At 49.3% G+C, this 21,113-nt stretch overlaps 1 protein-coding gene and 1 long non-coding RNA gene across 5 annotated transcripts in view; one reads left to right on the top strand and one right to left on the bottom strand.

Annotated features, from left to right (window-relative positions):
* Nucleotides 1-1,475: 1,475 nt before the first annotated feature.
* The window catches only part of MRC2 (mannose receptor C type 2), a 51,669-nt gene continuing 32,031 nt past the window's right edge, over nucleotides 1,476-21,113 (top strand). For 2 of the 4 annotated variants that reach the window (XR_006962423.1, XM_047081657.1), the window contains exon 1: nucleotides 1,476-1,836. Coding sequence is in view for 3 of the 4 variants with exons in the window: in XM_047081657.1 (XP_046937613.1) it covers nucleotides 1,710-1,836 (127 nt within the window). In the remaining variant the exon portion in view is untranslated. The remainder of the gene's footprint in view (nucleotides 1,837-21,113) is intronic. The other 2 variants (XM_047081656.1, XM_047081654.1) reach the window with 1 other exon arrangement.
* Nucleotides 16,601-18,534, bottom strand: LOC124513552 (uncharacterized). Its single transcript, XR_006962424.1, has 3 exons — nucleotides 18,187-18,534; nucleotides 17,197-17,408; nucleotides 16,601-16,959 (listed from the first exon to the last, which is right to left on the bottom strand). It is a non-coding gene; the product is annotated as an uncharacterized LOC124513552 (long non-coding RNA).

Below are 21,113 nucleotides of genomic sequence, written 5' to 3'. Positions count from 1 at the left end.
GGATGATCTTTGAGGCAGCCCCAGCATGGCCAGTCACCTGCAGAGCACTGGGGTCCTGGGACATGCCACATCACGAAGATGTGTCCCAGAAGGCACTTGGTTCTGTCAGACTTCCCCAAACCAGCTGTGCAGTGCCAGGGGCTCCCCTGGCCTGGTGGCTAACCATTTTTTTTAGGGCCAAAGTATGGATAGTGGGAATCTTTTCCAGGGGACTGTAGGCGATTTCACACGGGTGCTCACTTTGGGGCCCTGCAGCCTCTGGACTGACATTTGCCAAGAATCTCAGCCCAGCAGAGACAGAGTTAAATGAGCATCTCTGGCCCCGTATTCTTACTGCAGAGATGGGGAGGGGAAGATTTACTGAAGGTAGTTAAAAAGAAAAAAAAAAAAAAAAAAAAAAAAAGCTGAGTTCCCTATTTCCAAAAATAGCACCGAGGTGGACAGCCCAGGAAACAATAAAATTTATATTACAGTTTCCTAGTGTTTTTATTGGATTACTCGTAGTGGGAGAACGTGAATCTCCTTTGCATTTAGGGTCTCTGAATGCCTCAGTCCTCCTTTGAGCCCAGAGATCCCAAACGACTTTCCAGAGTTGCTCAGGGAATCAGAGGTAGAGCTGGGGCTAGACTCCAACATCCTGACTCCCAATCCAGTGCTCTGCACTGCGGTGACCTGTTGCATAATACGGAATAACTGTGGATTGTCTTTCCTTTTATGAAATTTCCATTCGGCCCTCTGCGACCGGCCAGCAGTATGGTTGCTGGTAAGAGTGAGGACGTCTGTCTTCAGTGGACAGATTTTTCTCTGGGTTTCTGGATGCAACCCCAACTAGCAAAAGCACTGCACCCCTTTGCGCCAAGGACGCTGACCCAGGGGTCGCGCAAATGCTAAAACGACGTGCAAGTGTTTGCGCTCCGCACACGGCCGGGGGCCCTGCCTCCCCCTCCCCCAATCTTCGCCCTGGTGGCCGAGCCCTGGGCTCCGCCCCTTTCCCCCCAGACCCGACCAAGGGTCCTCCTAGGCGTGGAGGTAGCGGATGCTCGCCAGAGCAGACGTCCGCAGAAAGGCGGGATAGAGGGGGCGCCCGCGGCCGGGCTCTGGCCGCCTGGGTCGGCCGCGCGCCCCCGCCCCACCGAGCCTCGCAGCCCAGGTCCCGCCACGCCGTGAAGTTTGCGGAAACTTTTGCAGTCGCTTCCCCTCCCGCGCCAGCCGGGGAGCTGTGACGCAGCGTCTGGGGCTCCAAGCCCGGACTGAGAAGAGAGGGAAGGCGAGGCGGGGAGAGGGAGGGCGACGGAGGACGAGAGAAAGAGCGCCCGCCGGGGTCCTCCTCGACCCCGCGGATCCTCCTCTCCGCTTCCCCTTTCTTTCCCCCTTGGCGCTCTCTCTGCGGCCCGGGCCCCGGCCCCGCGCCCGCCGGCGCCTCCTCCCCTTCCCATCCCACGCTGCCCGCTTCCCTTCCCCTCTACCCCTCAAACCCTCCTCCGGGTTCTGCGCTCCTCCCTCCGCCCTCCCTCCCCGCCCCCCCCACCCCCGCTCCGGGCCAGCCTCCTTCCCTCCTCCTCCCCTCTTCTCCCCGAGAGGCATCACTTCGTCCCGACCCGAGGAAGACGCGAGCCCCTCGCGGGCGGTCGTCACAGCCCAGCGCCCGCGCTGCCACCGCGCGCCGCGCCCGTGCGCCCTCGGTCCCCGCGTCCCCCAGCGCCGCGGGCATGGGGCCCCGCCGGCCGGGCCCCGCGCCCTGGTCTCGTCACCTGCTGCGCTGCGTCCTGCTCTTCGGGGGTCTGCACCTCGGCCACCCCGGCGCCCCCGGGGACGCCGCCGCCGCCGCCCTCCAGGGTAAGGCGCTGCCAACTTGGCCAACTTTGGGGGCCGGGCCGGGGGAGGGGGGGGCGCCGGGGAGCGGGCCGCTCTCGACTTTTCCCTCCTTTTTTTTTTTTCTCCCAGAAGCGCGTGTGCGTGTTCGTGTGTGCGTGTGCGTGCGTGTGTGTGTGTGTGTGTGTGTGTGTGTGTGTGTGACTGGGTTTTTAAAAATCGTCTCCGCTTTTCTGAAAGCGGGGTGGGGAGGAGAGGGGAGGAGGAGCACGCCGGGAGGTGGGGGAGGACCTGAGTGGAACCAGATGTGGCAGGCGGCGGGGGAGGGGAGCTCGGGGGTCTCGAGCTGCCTCGGAGGAAGAGGGCGGGCTCCGGGAGGACCCCCGCGCCCGCCCTCCCGGACCACCCGGCGCCGGCCCTGCCCTGGGCCCCGAGACCTGCAGGGCGCGTCCGGGGAAACCAGAGGCTCCCTCCAGGCCAGTCTCCTTGCTTTGCCCCAAGACCCATACGTTATTATTGTTTTCGAATTATTCGTAAGGGCTCCTTTGCCCTTCCTGGCATCTCGGGGGCGTTTATATTTTCTTTTCCACACTTGTTTTTCAAGGACAGCTTGTGGCATGTGGCAACCTCACTGTTTGAAGGAAACACTGTGGGGGCACTTTTGTGCCCCCAGGATGCAGCGACAAGCTGGGCACTGTGTGTGTGTGTGTGTGTGTGTGTGTGTGTGTGTGGTGGTGTGTGGGTGGCTCTGACCAAACTGGCACCCCTCCAGAGTAGACAGACCTTGGGCCCCAAAAAAGCTGCTAAAGATGCAAAAATCCAACCAACCAACAAAACAAAAAACCGAACTTGTGCCTTTTCTTTCTGCTGCTCTTTCAAAGGGTGACAGTGACGTGTGGGGACAGACAGACCCCTCACCAAGAATCTGAGAACTAAAGGGAAAGATCTACTTCCGGAGGTGGGGGGGGGCGGTGCAGGAGTCAAAGCTGGAACCTCCCGGGAGTGTTAGTTACTACAGCCCCAGTGCTGGGCCCAGCTTCATCTTGCTTTATGTTTAATTTGCGGATGGGGGTCAGTGGAAGGGGACAGTAGTGCAGTGTTTGCAGTTTTGCGCAAAACCCAAACAGCCCCCCGGAGGATCTGGGTTCTCTAGCCATGGCCTATGCTTGCTTGCTTGCTTGGCCTGGGCAGTGTGACGTAGAGGACCAAGACCCGTATTTGCCCGATTGTGCTGTCCGGATTGTGTGGATGGGAGCGATGGGGTTTGGAGTGACCCACATTCACGCCATGTAGACACCCCACCCCCCACCACTGAACTCCACACCCACCTGGAATTGAATGTTAGACGCAAACCAGGCAGCATCTCCCTACCCCCCGCTGTCCCCTGCCTCCCTGCCCTCCTGCCTGTGTCTTGCTCCTCTGTGAAGGATCCCCGAAGAGGCAGGGTGGGAGGGGTGGAGGAGGATGGCCCTTCCAACAGCCCAAGAGCACATTTGAAAGTCAGGCCCTGGGAGAGTGGTGGCCTAGATGCTGACTCGGCCTTTTCCCTCATGGAGCTTTTGACAGAGGGAGCTGGAAATGCCTGGGGAGAGGCCCCATCAGGGAGGGGGAGAGGGTCCCCTCTGCCATCCCCCCTCTTCTTGCCCTCCCTCGGACTGCGTCTCAGGACGTGTAGCCCCCACAGCCTCAGAGGGGCCCCTTCCCAGTGGCATCGCATTAAACACCCCCGCACGAAGCTTAGGTGTGGGCAGGGAGGTGGCGGTGGGGGGACGGGTCCCCACAGCGGCAGTGGAGTGACGGGAAGGAGAAGTTGTTACCAGTGCTATCCCTGCACATCATTGTTCCCTCGGCCGGAATGCTGCTCCTCTAGGCCGCAGTCCTTCCTCATGCCCCTGTACCTGATGAATTTGGTAGCCACGGGTGGGAACAGTTTACCGCCATCAGGATCCTAATGGTCCAGGAAATGTTTGGGGGGGGGGATGGATTGGGCTTGGCAGGCCAGTGTGCTGGGGCGGAACTTAACCCTGGGGGGTGGGGGTTGTCTGCGAGTGGCTGTCTGACCACCAGCAGGGGAGCCCTGTGGGGTAAGAGTATGGGGCACCACAGCGCCCCTTGGGGGCAGCGAGGCAGCAGTTTGGCAGTGCCTTTGTGGGTATGTGATGGCAGAACCCGTCTCTTCTCCAGCTCCGTGGAGTGCCCCACACAGTGTGGCTGGAAGACCTCTTTGTTAATTGCAGGGTTGGTGCGGGTTTTTTTTTTTTTTTTTTTTTGGTAGCATTCACTGCTCAAGGCTGAACCAGATACTTGGGGCGGGGGGGTGGTGGTGGAAGGTACAGAAGAGTGTAAGACGTATCCTCAGAGCAAGTTTTGTTGGAGGCGGGAGAAACTGAGTGGGGCAAAGGGTCCCCAGGGCTCTCTGTGGGACCAGGCTTTGCAGCGGCAGGGAGGGGAGCCGAGAGGGAGACCCGGAAGGTGGGCTAGCTGTCTGGGAATGATGTGGAAGCTTGCTAGGCTGGGGTGTAGAGTTGGTGAGTTGGGTGGAGGAGAGGCTTGAAAGGGGAAGCCGGCCAGGTGGCTGGGAGGCTAAAATGGGGGAACCACTTGCTGGTGGGGGTGGGGAATCCCAGGGACCCCCTGGGGTTTCTGAGCAGAGGAGGAACGGGATGCGGATTGGAAAGAGGGTTGCTGGGGTCCCGGGGATCAGGTACCCAGGTTGAAGGGTGAAGAGACCTTGGGAGGTCTTCCTGTGGGGACAGACCACTGTCTAGAGAACAGGGAGGGAGACGTTCCTTCTGAGAGGCAGGCAGGTATCCCTGCTGCTGCCCGTCAGCCAGACAAATAGCTTGCACCGCTCCTGGTGAGTCACAGAGTTCAGAGCCTCCTTATTACCCGCCAGCCCCCCAAGACCCAGTCTTCCCTGCTCCACCCCGCTTGCCTTCTGTGGGCTGCCAGGGTTAGGGTGGCGCCTGGCTTGAGCCGCAGTTGATGCTGGGGAGCTGGCCCTCCGCCTCAGGCTCACCTGGACAAGGCGAGGGCGCAGGCAGGAAGGGGAGGAGGAAGCCCAGGTCTTTGTCCCCATCAGTGCACATTAGAGAAATCTTCCCTTTCTGATGCTTGCATGGTGCAGGGATTTGGGCCGATGAGATGATTTCAGAAGTGCCATGAAATTCTCAGAAGAGTATTCGTTTGGATTCACTGCTAATTTAAGCCCTGTTGCACCCTGCGGAGGGATGAGGTGATAACAGCGATGGCTACCATTATTCATGGGCCGGGCGCCTCGCCCAGGGCTTTATAGGCAACAGCTCTTGTATCTCACAACCCTGGGAGGGCGTCACCACCACCGGCAGTCAGCAGATGCGAGATGTTAAGTCATGTGCTCGAGAGCACACCGCCACATCGCTAGAAGGTGGCAAAAGCAAGATGCGAACTCAGGTGTGGCTGCTGAGCCTGAACACTTCAGTACCAGAACATGCTGCGTCTCCGAATTACGTGGTATGTGTTAGGAAAGGCTGGAAAATTCTGCTGGGTGGGTTTTTCCCCACTAGCTCTAAGCCTTCTAGAACATCCTCTCGATGAGTCTGTCCTGAGAGGAACCCTAGGAAGACGGTAGAGCGGGCAACCCTGTGTTTATTTATACCTTGGCTGTGTCAGGGGGCTTGTCTCTCCCCCAGTCCCACTGGGCCCAAGACACAGGGACTGAGACCTGCTCAGCGTCCTCAGGATATCTGAGATGCCCCCTCTGAGGAGGCCTCCGTAAGCGAGTGACCGAAGGGGTCTGATGGAGGAGGAGCCAGCCCTCCTCCCCCCGCCCTGCACCCCAGCTTCCCAAAGGTTAGGGATTCATAGGCTCATTCATTTGGTCTGAGGATCGTGGGGCTGCGCTGAGAGCAGGGATGGCTGTGGCCGGTTCTTTTGAGCCCACCTCCGCCTACCCCTCTGGTGGGGGTCCCTGGACTTGGAGGGCCTGGGCACTGCTGACAGGAAGAGTCCCTTCCTGTTTGCTCCTTCATGAGATGGGAGGGGCCGCTTCCCATGACTGGATCCTATAAATCTGGGTGGGGTGGGCCATGGCAGTGGTGATGCAGCTCTTGGATCTCACCCTGGGCACTGCAGATCCCCATTACTCCTCACTCCTCAGTGGTGTCAGTAAACAGGCAGGCTGGGTGAAGGCCACACAGTGGCATCTGTGACCCTGGGGACCTGCCGGCATCAGCCAGCTCCAGCCACTTAGGGGACAGATTGAGTCGGCTCCCAAGCTTCACACGTGGCCTGATGGGCAACGCCAGGGGGGTTCCTGCCCTTCCCCCTCCTCTCCCCTTGGCTGTGCAGACCCCTCACATCCTGCTTGGCCGCAGGGTGGGGGGATGGGGGGGCTGCTTCTCTGCTTCACCTCAGCCCTGCCCTTCCCCACTTCGGTTCCTCTGACTGTGCATTCTGCCCCCACAACTCTGGTTGTGTTGCTAGATGATGGCTAGGAGACCATAGCCTCTTCCCAGGTCCCCCGGCCCCCACACCTTCCCCCTGTCCTTAGCACGGTCTGCTCCATCTCCCCTGAACCTTCCTCTGCCCCGGGATGCCCTTCCCTTCTTCCTCCCTGGCTCCTGCCACACTCTGCCTTTCGAGACTCAGGAACCTAGGGGCGCCTGGGTGGCTTAGTCGGTTGAGCATGCGACTTCAGCTCAGGTGTTGGTCTCACAGTTCGTGAGTTCGAGCCCCACGTCAGGGTCTGTGCTGACAGCTCAGAGCCCGGAGCCTGCTTCGGATTCTGTGTCTCCCTCTCTCTGCTCCTCGCCCCCCCCCGCCCCCCCCCCCCCGCCCCTGCCCATGCTCTGCGTCTCAAAAATAAATAAGCAAAAAAAAGGGCTCAGGATGCTGGGAAAGACACAAAGGAGTCTTGGTCACTGCCTCGGGCTCACCTGGGCTAAGGGGAGACCAGCATCCAGACACTGCACGTGGGGCTAAACCCCAGCATGGGGTGGGGGGCCCTCTCTGTATCTCTTTCTCTGGGTCACCTCTGGGATGACACAGTGACACACTTTTGTCCTGAGCTTCCTACAGGTAAAAACAGGAAGCCAGATTCCCATCTGTTCCTGGCACCCTCCCGAGAGTGTCTGGAAGGGGAAGCTGATGTGGTTCCCCCCACCCGGCCCAAGTGTAGACTGAGGCAGAAGCAAGGTGTGGCCAGGAATGTCCCACCTCCCCTCAGTCCTCCAGAAATGTAAATCAGGACTGAGGTAAGGCCGCTCACCAACTGTGTGAGTTTCTTCATTTGTAAAAGGGGAGAAATAAAACAAAACCCCCTCCTTAGGGGTATCATATTACACAGAGATGAGATAATATGGGTATGAGATGCATGCCTGGTACAGAGTCAATTTCCTAGCAAACCGTATTAAATTATTGCTATTTTCATTATTATTAGGAAGGGAGAACATGAATACCAAGGGACTTCAATGTGAAAAAACACAGTCCTCAACAGATGAGATCCTAACTATAGCACTTTTGTTTTGAGATCAAAGCCGGTCTAAACCCGTTACATCTCAGTGACACTTCGCCAGCTACTCTGAGTGCCTGAAAGTAACCATATTTTTTCTGAACCTCAATTTAAATCCGAAAGGAAAAAAAAAATCCTATCCTCAGTTGTTCTTGCTCCTAAAACCCTTCAATCCCCCACCTTCCCTCTTCACTTCCCTTCTTCATGAAGCTTCTCCAGCTGACCTTCACGTAGGAACTGAGGAGTTTCCTAGACTGGACTTTCAGTGTGAAAACCCAGACAGTCCCCGGCAAATGGAGCTGCTTCCTGACCCCCGGCCACTGTAGCGTGCTGCGTCTCGATGGTCATGGTAACTAGGCTTCCGGATTATTAATTTCAGTGACCCTCCTCAGGCCTCACCTTGCAGCGTGGGGGTGCTGTTGATACTCTCGGTTTAGAGAATGCATGCTTGGTGGAAAACAGACCATACGGAAGTGAAACATAAACAGTTTGGGGTCCTCCCTCCCCTCAGCCCACAGCTTACAGTAACCCCTGTCATGGGGTCATCTTCCGGTTTTTATGCATATGCACACACACACATAAATACTCCTTTTAGACAGTTGGGGCCTCATTTTATACTCTATGATGTGACAAAGTAATTTTTATTTTATAATATTCTTGTGGGTCTTTCCATGACAGGCTAGAGAGCTGCCGCATCCTTTTTTTTTTTTAATTTTTTTTTAATGTTTATTTTTAAGAGAGACAGAACGCGAGTGGGGGAGGGGCAGAGAGAGAGACGGAGACCCAGAATCCGAAGCAGGCTCTAGGTTCTGAGCTGTCAGCACAGAGCCTGATGCGGGGCACAAACCCACAAACCACGAGATCATGACCTGAGCCAGAGTTGGATGCCCCACCGACTGACCCTGCCCCCCCCCACCCCGGGCGCCCCACTGCCACATCCTTAATAGTGCCCAGGATTCTGGTGAAGGGGTGTACAAAGAAACTCCTTTCCTACGGATGGACACTTTTTGAAAATCCTCTCCTCCTCTGGCCTTTGTCACTCAGTTTGCATCCGTGGTCTCTGCCTCCTGTCTTCCCCTCCATCCTCAGTGCAGAGCCCAGCATTGCTGCCACATTTGTTCCTAAAAGGCAGATTTAATCCTCAACAGAACAAGGTCTGAACTTTCAGAATTGGGAATTTGAGGGCCTGCTGAGTTCAGGTTCTACCCTTTCTCTTCAACCCCTGGCACAAATCAAACCGACCTACTTGCTGTCGTGCAGAGATGGCCCTGGTTCTGCCCAGCACAGCCTCTGCTCAGGCTTTTCTCCCAGCCTGGAGTGCCTGCTTCCACAGGTCCGAGTCCCGGCTCATACCTGAGGCCTCAAGTTGCCCTCAGCTGGAAGAAGCCTTTCTTTCTAGAACTCCTCTCATGTTTCATCACTGCCACCTGCCTGGTGGAGCCACTCCTTCCCTTCCTGGACTCCGGGACAGGCATTTATGGCCCCACACTGGCCCTGCACAGTGCCTTGGACACAGTGGCATTTAGTAAGTAGTTACTGAAACAAAAAAAGGAAAGAAAGAAAAGAGCAGACCAGTGTTCAAAGAACCTCCCGTCACCGGTTTTACTGAGGTATAATTGACCTGTAACATTGTATTGGTTTAAGGTGTGCAGCATAATGATTTGACACACATATATGTTGTGAAATGATTGCCCCATCCATTGCCTCACATGGCTACAAAATTTTTTTTCTTATGATGAGAATTTTTTTTTGTAATGGAAAGGCAATAAGGAGAGCTATGCTTCTAGAGTTTTAGATGACGTCACAGTCATGAAAAACATATGGCATGGAATTAAACAGAAAAGAATCCAATGGACTGGAATAAATTCCAGAAGTAGACTTAAACTTGTTATAAGAACTTAATGGGAGAAACACCAGAAACAACACATTAGTGGGGGAAAGAATCTTTACTTTTAAATATTATTGGACAAGTAGATTATAATTATTACAGTTTTAATTTCAATCTATAGCTGATCACACTTAAGGGAATTTATAGGGCCTGTTGTCACACGGAAAGTGAAAAGATCGCTAGCAATTAAAGAAATTAACTTTCTTTAAATATGTAATTAAACTAGCAAAAACAGAATACCTAAACTTGACAGCTATGAAGACACCAATCTGTATGACTTAGGGCACTATAAATTGGTTCGGTTTTTCAGAGTTCAGTCTTTCAGACAATATGTAAGAAACTAGTTATGTAAGACTCCATATCCTTTGACCTCATTATTCCACTTTGGGGAATTTATAAGGCATTAATCCCAAAGAAAAAAAAATGCTCATAGTAGTGCTATTTATAGTAGCAAAACAAACTGGAAACCGTTTAAATGCCAGATGGTAAGATAATGGATAAGCACCTAAGATGTCTTAACACAATGGACAATTTATGTAGCTCTAAATGGCAAATACACAACTAACGTCAGTGCATGCAGATATGTCTAAGAAGGCAAGTTCTCATGACCACAAGGCAATCTTACAAAATACTATGCACATGCTAGTAACAAGTGGAGACGCATGCCTTATCATGGACCTTCATTTTTCGTTTATTCACTTAACTTTTGGTTTTGTTTTCCTGAGTGCTGACAATGTGCCAGGAGGACCCCCAGGGGTGGCTCAATTAGTTAAGCGTCTGACTCTTGATTTTGGCTCAGGCCATGGTCTTGCAGTTTGTGAGTTTGAGCCCCACGTCAGGCTCTGCACGGACAGCTCTGAGCCTGCTGGGGATTCTCTCTCTTTCCCTCTCTCTCTGCCCTTCCCCCATGTGCGCTCTCTCTCTCTCTCTCTCTCTCGCTCTCTCTCTCAAAATAAATAAATAAACTTTAAAAAAAGAAGAAAGATGGGAGCCATAGACATCTCTGCAATCTCAGACATGGGGTTGGGAACCTGTCTGAGAGGAGAGAAGCCCTGAGTGAGACCAGCCTGGGCAAATAGGAATTCAACTGGAAACAGCCTTGCAGTCAGTCATGGCCCCCAAGAAAGGATTTTCTGGTATAACCCCAAAGATGCTTAACCTCATTTCTGAAGGATCTGAGGCTAGAAGAGCAATGCTGGTTTAGAAGAGCCTGGAAGCACTTTATAATAGCCAAACAAACAAATGTACATTGAAAGAAATGTGGATAAATTACAGAGTATAGACACACAATGAAATATAATGCAGCAGTGAAAGTAGTGAACCTCAGCGACATGCATCATCATGGGTGAATCTTGGAGACAGAATGTCGAGTGGGGTAAAAAATCCCAGAGTACTACTTTGATATTATACTTCCTCAAGCCATTGGAAAAGCTGAGAAAATAGTGAACACCCATATACTCTTTACCTAGAAGCACCAACTGTTAACGTTTAATCACATTTGCTTTAGCTCACTCTGTGTGTGTGTGTGTGTGTGTGTGTGTGTGTGTGTGTCTGTCTGTCTGGTGAAGCTTTGAGACAGTTGTAGGCATGACATTTCACACCTAAATACTTCACCATCAACTCAAAACATAGACGTTATCCTTTATAACTATAATACCATAATCACATTCAAGAAATATACAACCTTTTTTTTTTTTCTTACATGCAGTCCTTGTTTGGATTTCTCTAGTTGTCCCAAGAATACCCTTTACAGCTGTTTTTTTTAAAGTCCAGGATCCAACTTGTTGTCACGTCTCCTCAATCTCTTTTATTCTAGAATAGTTGCTTGGTCTTTTTGTCTTATAAGCATTGCATTTTTTTAATGACTTCAGGCCAGTTGTTTTGTAGAATCTCCACAGTCTATATTTGTCTGATGTTCACTCATTACATTCATGTTAAACATTTTTGGAAAGAAAACTACATGGGAGATGTTGTGTCCTTTCCATTGTGTCACATTAAGTATGTTTGTTCCTCTGTTGGTAATGCTAACTTTGGTTGCTTGGTTCATGTTGTTTACCAGGTTTCTCCACTAAAAAGTTACGTTTTCCCCTTTGTGTTTAGTAGATAATCCAAGGAGCTTCAACTAAAACAAGGAAAGGAACAGCTAAAAAAGCAAAGTTATTAATAGCAGCACTATTCATAATAGCCTCAAACTGAAATCCAGCCCCAACTAAAAACTACCCAAATGCCCATCAACAGTAGAAGGGATACATTATAGTAGCCCCACACAAGGGCATAGTATAGAGCAATGAGAAGGAACAATCTGCAACTCCGTGCAACAGTGTGGATGAAGTTCACAAACACTGAGCAAGACCCAAGGGAGCTCATGATCCCACTAATATAAAATACAAGAGGCAAAATTAATCTATGCTGTTTGAAATCAGGAGAGTGGTTACCATTAGTGAAAGCAGTTGTGACCAGAGTCTTAAATAAAATTTAAAAAGAACAACACACAGGGAAGAGAGATCTATTATGTCTTTGGCAAGAAGCTCATAGAGGCCAATAGGGAAAAACACAGGAATCTCCAGTAGGTTTTTTTTTTTTTTAAGTTTATTTATTTCAGGAGCGAGAGAGTGAGAGGGGAAGAGAGGCAGAGGGAGAGAGAATCCCAGCTGGCTTCACGCTCTGTGAAGAGCCCAACGCAGGGCTCGATCTCACAAATGGTGAGATCATGACCTGAGCAGAAATCAAGAGTCTGGCGATTAACTGACTGAGCCATCTAGGTGCCCCTCCCCGGTAGTTCTAAGGCATCTAAAATCAGAATAGGTAAGACAGCAAAGGCTGTGAACAGAGTTTTGCAAAGAAGACGAGTAGCAGTATCTAATAAGCCTATGGAAAATGTTTAAAATTACTAGCAAACAAGGTACCATTTTCACCCCTGACGATAGTGCCAACAAAGATTGATGTAACAATATGTTCAATATAACATTATAATTATGAAAATCTATAAATTGAAGACTATTAATAGTGAATAAATGAAAGGTAGTATACAGCGCCTCATGGAATAGCATAGCCATGAAAATGGTTTTTACAAAAGTTTTTAGAGACAGAAAAATCCTTTTGCTGAGATGTTAAGGACAAAAACAAGATTCAAAAACGTCTGTGTAGGTGTGTGATGTGTCTGCATATATAATGTGTATATATATATACACACACTGTACACATATATGCATATTATGTGCATACACATGAGTATATAGTGTATTTTGAGTCTATAGATAAAATTGGTAGAAAAGTCATACCAAAATTTAGCAGAGGTTATAGGTCACATTCTACTGTTCTATACCATATTGTGTTACGTATTATCCAACAAGGGTGATTATAGATAAGGCCTTTTTTTTGTTTGAACACGTCTGCGTGTTTGGCGATTGGGAGGCAGGGGGCAACTTTCTCCTCGTCCAACCACGTGACGCCAGCAGCACTCCCCTGACTCCCACCGCGTAACTGGTCGGAGCCCGGAGCACGTGACTCGGCAGAGCCAATCAGGGGCGCGCTGGAAGGGCGGGCCTTTCTTGGGCGGCCCGGACGCCAAGGTATCTGTCTTGGGCTGCGGTTCGGCCAGGCGACAGCGGCCTGGCCCCGGGAGGCGGGAGGGATGCTAGGGAGCGGGGTGGGCGGCCCTGGGGCCTGAAACGCTGACCTGCCGAGACTTTGGCTGCGGTTTTCCCCCCGCTGTTACCCACCCTCCTCTCCCGTCGTTTTTTTAAGTGCCGAATCGGAGTAGGGCCTCTCCACCCGGGGCTCAGCCTTCGGGGCGGGTTTTCCGAAAACGCAGGCAGGTTCCCGGGGCGAGCGCAGGGTCGCGGAGCGGCTGTGGGGACCCACCTCCACGCTCTTCCCCTTAACAGGAAGAGCCTGTTTGGAAAGCCCCTCCAAACGCGAGGCTGCCCCTCTCTACCTTGTACTTAGCCGTCGAGTGCCTACGGAAAGGGGGCTAGGGGAGAGGACCCACGACGCTGAAGTGCAAGTTTGTACTTAGACAACAGCAGGACACAGCACTCTAGAAGCACTCAGTAGCACTACGTACGTCCCATACTGGAGAGCACATCAGAAGGGCGCCAGTTAAGGGGACAGGCTTTTGGAAGGCTTTGTGCTTTTTAAAATTGTATACGTTTCTGTATAACACTGTTTGTGCAACAAATGGGAAATGGAGGCTACACGAATATTTACTGAGCGCATCAAGTCGGCCAGAGTCAGTGTTAAGCAATTCCACGTATACAATATTTTAAGCCTCCTATGCCTCCCTTTCACAGATGAGGAAATTGAGCCAGAAACACTCAGAGCCAGGATTACATAGCTGGTGAGTGGCAGAGCCAGGGATGTAATGCTGGCCTGTTTGGTTCCTTCCATGGTCTTCTTTTATTTTACAAATAAGTATTGATTAATATATAATGAACGTTTGGGAACCCACCACCTAATCCAAGACAGAGGACATTCCAATACTTCTGTCTAGCTATGTGCTTCTCATCTGTCTTCCTTTTCATTCCCCCCAACCCAACTCTGCCCTGAACTTTGTGTTTATCAATCCCTTGGTTTTAAAAGTTTTAATTCTTGAAGTATAATATAAATATAGGAAAGTGAACATATAAATGTTCAGTTCAATGAGTTTTCACAAACAGCACACCCATGAAGCCAGTGCTCAGATCCAGCAAATAAGAGCATTACTAGTATTATTAGTATTCCAAGTGCTTGTAAAGATGTTCCGTGGCCTAATTAGACATGAGCATTTTTTCTTTGTGAACTGTGTTCCTATCCTCGATCATCTTCTCTCTTCAGATCTAAGCGGCTTAAAATTATGCAGGTGTCTGTGTTTTTCTCATTGACTTACATAAGCTTCTTGCTGCATTTGTTACAAGTATTTTCCAGTTTGTTCTTAAGTTAAATTTTTTATTTGGGTGGCACCTGGCTGGCTCAGTCACACAGCATGTGACTCTTGATCTGGGGTCATGAGTTTGAGCCCATTTTGGGTGTAGAGATTACTTCAAAAAATACATCGTAGGGACATCTGGGTGGCTCAGTCGGTTAAGCGGTTAAGCATCTGACTTCGGCTCAGGTCATGATCTTGTGGTCTGTGAGTTCGAGCCCCATGTCGGGCTCTGTGCTGACAGCTCAGAGCCTGGAGCCTGTTCCAGATTCTGTGGCTCCCTCTCTCTCTGCTCCTCCCCCACTCATGCTCTGTGTCTTTCTCTCTCAAAAATAAATAAACATTAAAAAAATACATTTTGGGGTGCCTGGGTGGTTTAGTCAGTTGAGCGTCTGACTCAGTTTCGGCTCATGTCATGATCCTGGGGTAGAGGGATCGAGCCCTGCATGGGGCTCTGTGCTGAGTGTGGAGTCTGCTTAGGATTTTCTCTCTCTCTCTCTCTCTCTCTCTCTCTCTCTCTCTCTCTCTGACTCCTCCCCCACTCGTGCTTTCTCTTTCTAATAAAAAAAGAATACATTTCCGAGATTGTAAAAAATTGCACTTACTTACAGCATTAAAAAAATCAAATAGGAACAAGTTACCAAAAAAGAAAATTTACCTGAAATCTCATCACTAAGAAACAACCACTGTTAACATTTTGGAGAATATCCTTCCAAATTGCCTCCCTTCTCTCTCCCCCTTCTTTTAGGAAAGTTGACATAAATGTCTTCATGTTGTTTTGTAACATTCTTTTGTATGCCAATACGTTATTGATGTATTTCTACCCAATGCTTCTGTTGGTTGGGTAGGATTCCATTGTATGGTTGTACCATAACTTATCCCTTGTTGGACATTTGGGTCATTTCTCATCTCGCTGTTGTGGATAACTCGGTATGCATCCTAGCACATTGGATCTACAAAATAATGGGTATCCTGGCTCAGGCTGGGGAGGTGGCTTGACTGACATCAGTTTAATGCATCCGGACTCACCCAGCTTCTTTGTTGTTACGAGTCTCTGCTCCTTGGCACAAGGACTAGGTGTTTTGTCTCCCCCATCTGTAGACTTTCCCGGGGAGCATCTCTTCTGGTTTATTTCTGTAATCTCCCTTTCCAGATGGACTGAGTTTAGTGTATAACTCTGCACATATAGGTTGAGGTCACTTAGGGTTACATTTGAAACACAGGACAGACAGACACACACACACACACACACACACACACACACACACACATTCTCTATCTTTTTAAAATTAGCAAATATGTTCATTGTAGAAAATGCAAGGAAGAGAAAAAAACCCACCAGCTATCTCTTAAGTCAGTGATAACCACTGTTGACACTTAGGTGTATACAGTGGTTCCGAAACTCTGGGGTGCCTGGGAATCTTGTTTACAATCCAGATATTCCTTTACTCTGTGGTTCCAATTCAGTAGGTCTGTTGCCAGGCCTGGGCACCTACATTGCTCCCCAGGCAATTTAGACACTCAAGTTTAAGAACAAGAAAGTACCAATGTTTTTCCAGACATTACTTGATTTAAAAGAAAATAGAGGGGTGCCTGGGTGGCTCAGTTGGGCAACCAACTTTAGCTCAGGTCATGATCTCGCAGTTTGTGGGTTGAGCCCCGCATCAGGCTCTATGCTGACAGGTCAGAGCCTGGAGCTTGCTTCAGATTCTGTGTCTCCCTCTCTCTCTGCTCCTCCCCCACCTGTGCTCTGTCCCTCTCTCTCAAAAATAATAAGTAAGCATAGACATTTTTAAGGAAAATAGAAGTGAGATTGTTTTATTTTAATATTTTATTTTATTTTAGTTTTTAAAAATATTTATTTATTTAAGTAGTGTCTACACCCAACATGGGACTTGAACTCATGACCCTGAGATCAGGAGCCGCATGCCCCACTGACTGAGCCAGCCAGGTGCCCTGCATTTGTGCTTTTGAAGGCTTTTGATATATGTTGTCAAATTCTCCTCCAAGAAAGTCACCCTCCTACTACCATGGAGGTTACTGCTACTTCTATAAGCTCACTTTTTGCTGGGCAGGTTGGTGAGGCCTTTCTGTCCGTGGGCTCAACCAGTACTGCCAACTACCTGGTGGGTAGTACCCAGCACGGCTCCTGGCACAGGCTGACTCTTTTCTCCACTGAAGAGATGACAATACTGAGGGATGAAGAGGTCAAATAACCAGTTTGAGAGCAGGGATTCAAACCCAGCCTTGTATCTGGAGCCTGAGAGCTCTTAACCACACCATGATTTTGTTTATTTTTTATTTATTTTTAAATACATCTTGTTTTCTTTTTCTTTTTTAATTTTTATTTTAGAGAAAGCACACGTGAGCAGGGAAGGTAGCAGAGGGAGAGAGAAAGAGACAGTGAGAGAGAGAGAGAGAGAGAGAGAGAGAGAGAGAGAGAATCTCAAGCAGGTGCCACACTCCTGGAGGAGCTGGACTCAGGGCTCGATCCCATGACCCTGGGATCACGTCCTGAGCCGAAATCAAGAAGTGGCCATTCAGCCAACTGAGCCACCCAGGAGCCCCACCACACCATGATTTTAAATTGATATCAGAGAGTGATGGTTGTGGGAGCAGTACTTTTTTTTTTATATGGTTCTAAAAAATGTACGAAAGAAATCAGGAAAAGGCATCGGAGGCTGGGGAAAGAGAAGTAATATGAGGGGACCGGCACAGACGTTCCTTTGTAGGTCAGGTCTAGTGTGTTACTGTGGGTCTGGGTGATGTCACAATGGTGGTGGCCGTAGTGCGGTGTTGAGATCCTTTGTTGCCGTCCAGGGCAAAGCAAGTTACATTCACAAACATTGGACACTGAGGCAGGTTCTGTGGGATATACAGAAATATTTGGTTTCTTCAAAGGTGATAAGATCCCCTGTGTCTTCCTTCCCTCAGTTTTATTTGCTCTAGAAACATTGTAACAATATAATCGTAAGTTATGTGTAATCCCAACCTCCTGGCATAACAAATAATTTTGTGTTTTCACTTTATTCCCTTCTGTTCATTGTCCATATGGAGATCTGTTTTTAAGAGGGTATAATTTAGAGGATGTTAAACCCTTACCCATAGGACACAGCTTGCCTTCTCCCTCCCCTGGTCCTGTTCAATTCAGCACACACGTAGGGAACACCTGCTGTATGCCATGCACTCGGGAGGCGCGTGGATGAGACACAGCTCTTGTTCTCCAGGAACTGGTCACTGAGGGAGACACACCCTAAAAGGATCGTGTCAGTATTCCATAGACTTCTCTCCCTGTAGATCTCCCCAGGAGGAGTCTGTGAAGAGTCAGGGAGAATATTTTATAATTCAGTTTACGGGTAAGAAGACCGAGTCCCCTAACGTCATTGAGATTGTAATGGCAGGATCAGAACCTGAACTCCTGAGCCAGATCTGAGATTTCCTTTCCAGCCTCCTTCTTGTAGGTAACGGGGCCCCGCAGCCGCATGACTGCTTGAGCCCCAGAGAAAGGTCCCTTGCAGACTCTGTCCACCCACTGTCCCAGCATCTGCCAGGCTGAGGGGTGTGGGCGCTACCCCACTCCCTTCCACACTCTCCCTTCCAGCTGCGTATTTTGTGACCTCATTTTCCCTTTACAATGGCCCTTGGAGTTTATTTCTGCAGAACCGGAATGTGGTAGGGACCAGGGTACACCCCAGGCCGCCCTAACTCTCCCAGAGACCCCCTCGCTTTGCCCTGACACACTTTGCGGCCTCTTCCGCCTGTAGCTCCCTTCCAGGCACACCTGGGGAGGGGCCGAAAGTTGAGAGGCCAGAAACAAATGGTGGTTGCCAAGGCACCCACGGGAATTGGGGGGAGGATCCTGCGTCTGGACTGTGAATTTATTTTTCTTTTAATTCTGTGGAAGACCAGCTTAAACACTTTCGTCCTTGGCCTTACTTCCTCTTATCGTTTCCTCTCATCCAGATAGCAGCATCTGCTAAGCCTGGTTCCCAGGCTCTCTGCTGCAAAACACAGATTCCTGAGCTCACAGCCGCAGTCCAGGCAGAGGCTCTTGCTTAAATATCAAAAAATAGTTATGGCCCTTCCACTTACCAAGGACTTATCAGGTACAGAGCATCTTCAAGCATTTTCTTGCATAATCCTGCCAGAAACCCAGGAGACGGGCCTTATTAATGTCCTTCCAAAAGCAAGGCTTGCAGAAGTGAGGCAGCCAGCCCCAGGGCCCACACAGGGATTTGAACCTGGGTGGGTACAGATTGCAGAGCTCATCTCCTAACTGCTCCACCGCTGTGCTTCCCGGAGAAGGTGTGGGCAAGGTGCTCTCGGCCCGTCATTCCAGAAGCCGGCAAACATTTGATCTTCGGCATGTCGTGTTAGGGAGATCCTGAAGAGTGCCACGCTTTGCTTCTAGAACCACACAAGTCATCTTTGGCTGCTGCCACGTCAGAAGGTCAGGAAATTACCAGAGAGCAGAGGAAAAGGGTCATTATGAAATGTGTCATGATTTCTCAAAGTCTTGTGCTGCGATTCAGAAATGTGTTACGAAAGGGATACGACATGTCACAGGGACATTGTGCTTGCAATAGAGCCTCACTTAGAGGACCCTCCCCCCCTTTTTATTTTTGGTTTTGAAATAGGCATAGCTGTCTGGTCATTTTTTTTTTTAAGTTTATTTATTTATTTTGAGAGATAGAGAAAGTACAAGTTGGGGAGGGGCAGAGAGAGAGGGATAGAGAGAGTATCCCAGGGAGGTTCCACACTGTCAGTGCAGAGCCCCAGCCCAACCCGGGGCTCAAACCCAGGAACGGCCAGATCATGACCCTAGCCAAAGTCGAAGCTTAACTGACCAAGCCACCCAGGCGCCCCCTCTGGTCACTCTTAATAGAGACCAGGATACTGAAGAACATTTCTCCTCTCTGATAAAAACAGTCGTGCAAGCATGATACTATGTGGCTGCTTTCATTCTACCTCAGTGTTGGGTTGGGGGCTGGGGGGTTTGCAAAAGGGGTGGGTGGGGACTGTGGCAAGCTAGTGAGCGCCCTCCCAGGTGGGCAGCTCCACCCATGAACCGGGACTGGCTGCCTGTGGATACACTGGAAACTGGAAATCCAGATTATTATGTAAAATCTGTCTGTCTGTCTCTGTCTCTCTCTCTCTTTAAGTAGGCTCCATGCCCAATATGGTGCTTGAACTCACAACCCTTAGATCAAGAATTGCATGCCCTACTGAGCCAGCCAGGGGACCCTCTGAAATCTCTTCAGTTTTAAATGTTGCCTCACTTTTCTTTCACACACTGTGATGACCAAATATAACCCACCTGTAGGTTATCAATTTAAAGCACCTGGAATAAGTTGTTCAGTGCTCAGCTCTGTACCCGGTCCTCTTGGACTCCCCTCTGAGCTCTGCCCCTTATCAAGCTGTTATCAAGCTGTCTTAATCTCTCATTTAATACCTTATGTTCCTCATCTGTCAGGTGGGAGATGGTAATTTTACCTACTTCTGAGGGCCGCTATGAGAATTAACGAGAAAAGGCTTGAAACCTGGCACCTGATACCTACCAAGCCCACAGTAAACATTAACTTTTATATTTCAATACTTTTACATCTCATTATTTGTGTCTCTTTCCATAAGTGCAGGGTGACGTTATGTCCTAGTTTGCCTGGGACAGCCCTGGTTCAATCTTGTGGTACATGTGTAATTATCATGAACTCCCCTTTTTATTCTTAGTATTAGACAATAAATTATATGGTCAACCTATTTAAGCAAATACTGGCATTGTGCCATTTAGGACTTTAACAAATTGTATTTCAAATGAAAAGATCATGGTTCCAGTTGTATGAGGATCTTTGGACAAGTCACTTAGGCTTTCCATGTTTCTGTTTCCACATTCTTGTCAAAGTTTCAGAAAAAAGAATGAATCACTGAAGTATAATTAGTAAAAGTTTCTTGTGCACACACCAAAGATTGCAAACCAGGAGGACTCAAACCAAAACATGGAATGAGGCTCAGAGGTATATTATTATGAAGCACTTAGATAGTGTGGAGGCAGTGGCTGTTTATACTTCACAGCGATTAATTATAATATTAGAGCTTTCTTTTTTTTTTAAGTTTATTTATTTATTTTTGAGAGACACACAGAAAGTAAGTGGGGAAGGAGCAGAGAGAATGGGAGAGAGAGAATCCCAAGCAGGCTCTGCACTGTCAGCACAGAGCCCCGATGCAGGGCTCGAACTCCCAAACCGAACTCACCAACCGTGAGATCATGACCTGAGCTGCAACCAAGAGTCCCATGCTTAACCGACTGAGCCACCCAGGCACCCCTAATATTAGAATTTTCTTAAATGAAAGGGAAATGGTTCCTGGTTATCTCGTATGAATTTTGGGGATCCATTTAAGTTTCGCTTATAATTTTCAGAGGCACACGTTAAGTATTGACCCAGTTCAAGTTAGATTTGCTTGTGTTGCAAACTAAGCTAAATTAAGCTTTGCTTTTATGACTAAACTGGTTTTGTCTGCTCAGGGAATTTTCAAGTCTGGTCTCCCTATGTGTTTGATTTCATTATTCTAAAGGATTGACAAGATGAATTCTAAGATTTCCACAGTCTGCGTTCATTTTGTCATTTGACAAACATTTATTGTGAGTCCAGACTATGCCAGGCAAATGCCCAGCATGTGGAGAGGCCAGAGACGGAGGCCAATAAGGACCTCTCGGGCAGCGGGGTGGGAATCCCTACCAGGTTTTAAAAGTGTTATTTGAAAGACTTCTCTAGAAATTGTTCACAAAATGTTTCTAGTGAATGGAATGTTTATATTTGAAACCTCAGTTTCTAGCAAACAAACCATTACATGCAGTGTAATTCTCTACACATTTCTATCTTGTGAGTGGCTATCTAATTTTAAAAAATTATTTCAGTGTGGAAAATTGGAAAATACAGAAAGGCCCAAAGGAAATTCTTCCGTTGACTCTTCAATGAGCCAGGGGCCATCTAATGTTTTAGCTTTAGGTTACTCCTCGCCCC

Source organism: Lynx rufus, unplaced genomic scaffold, assembly GCF_022079265.1.
Source record: "Lynx rufus isolate CCGP_SWC_20201006 ecotype Redwood Valley unplaced genomic scaffold, mLynRuf1.p SCAF_18, whole genome shotgun sequence".
NCBI lineage: Eukaryota > Metazoa > Chordata > Mammalia > Carnivora > Felidae > Lynx > Lynx rufus.
Note: the sequence above shows the minus strand (reverse complement) of the source record. Positions and strands in the feature narration are given on the sequence as shown.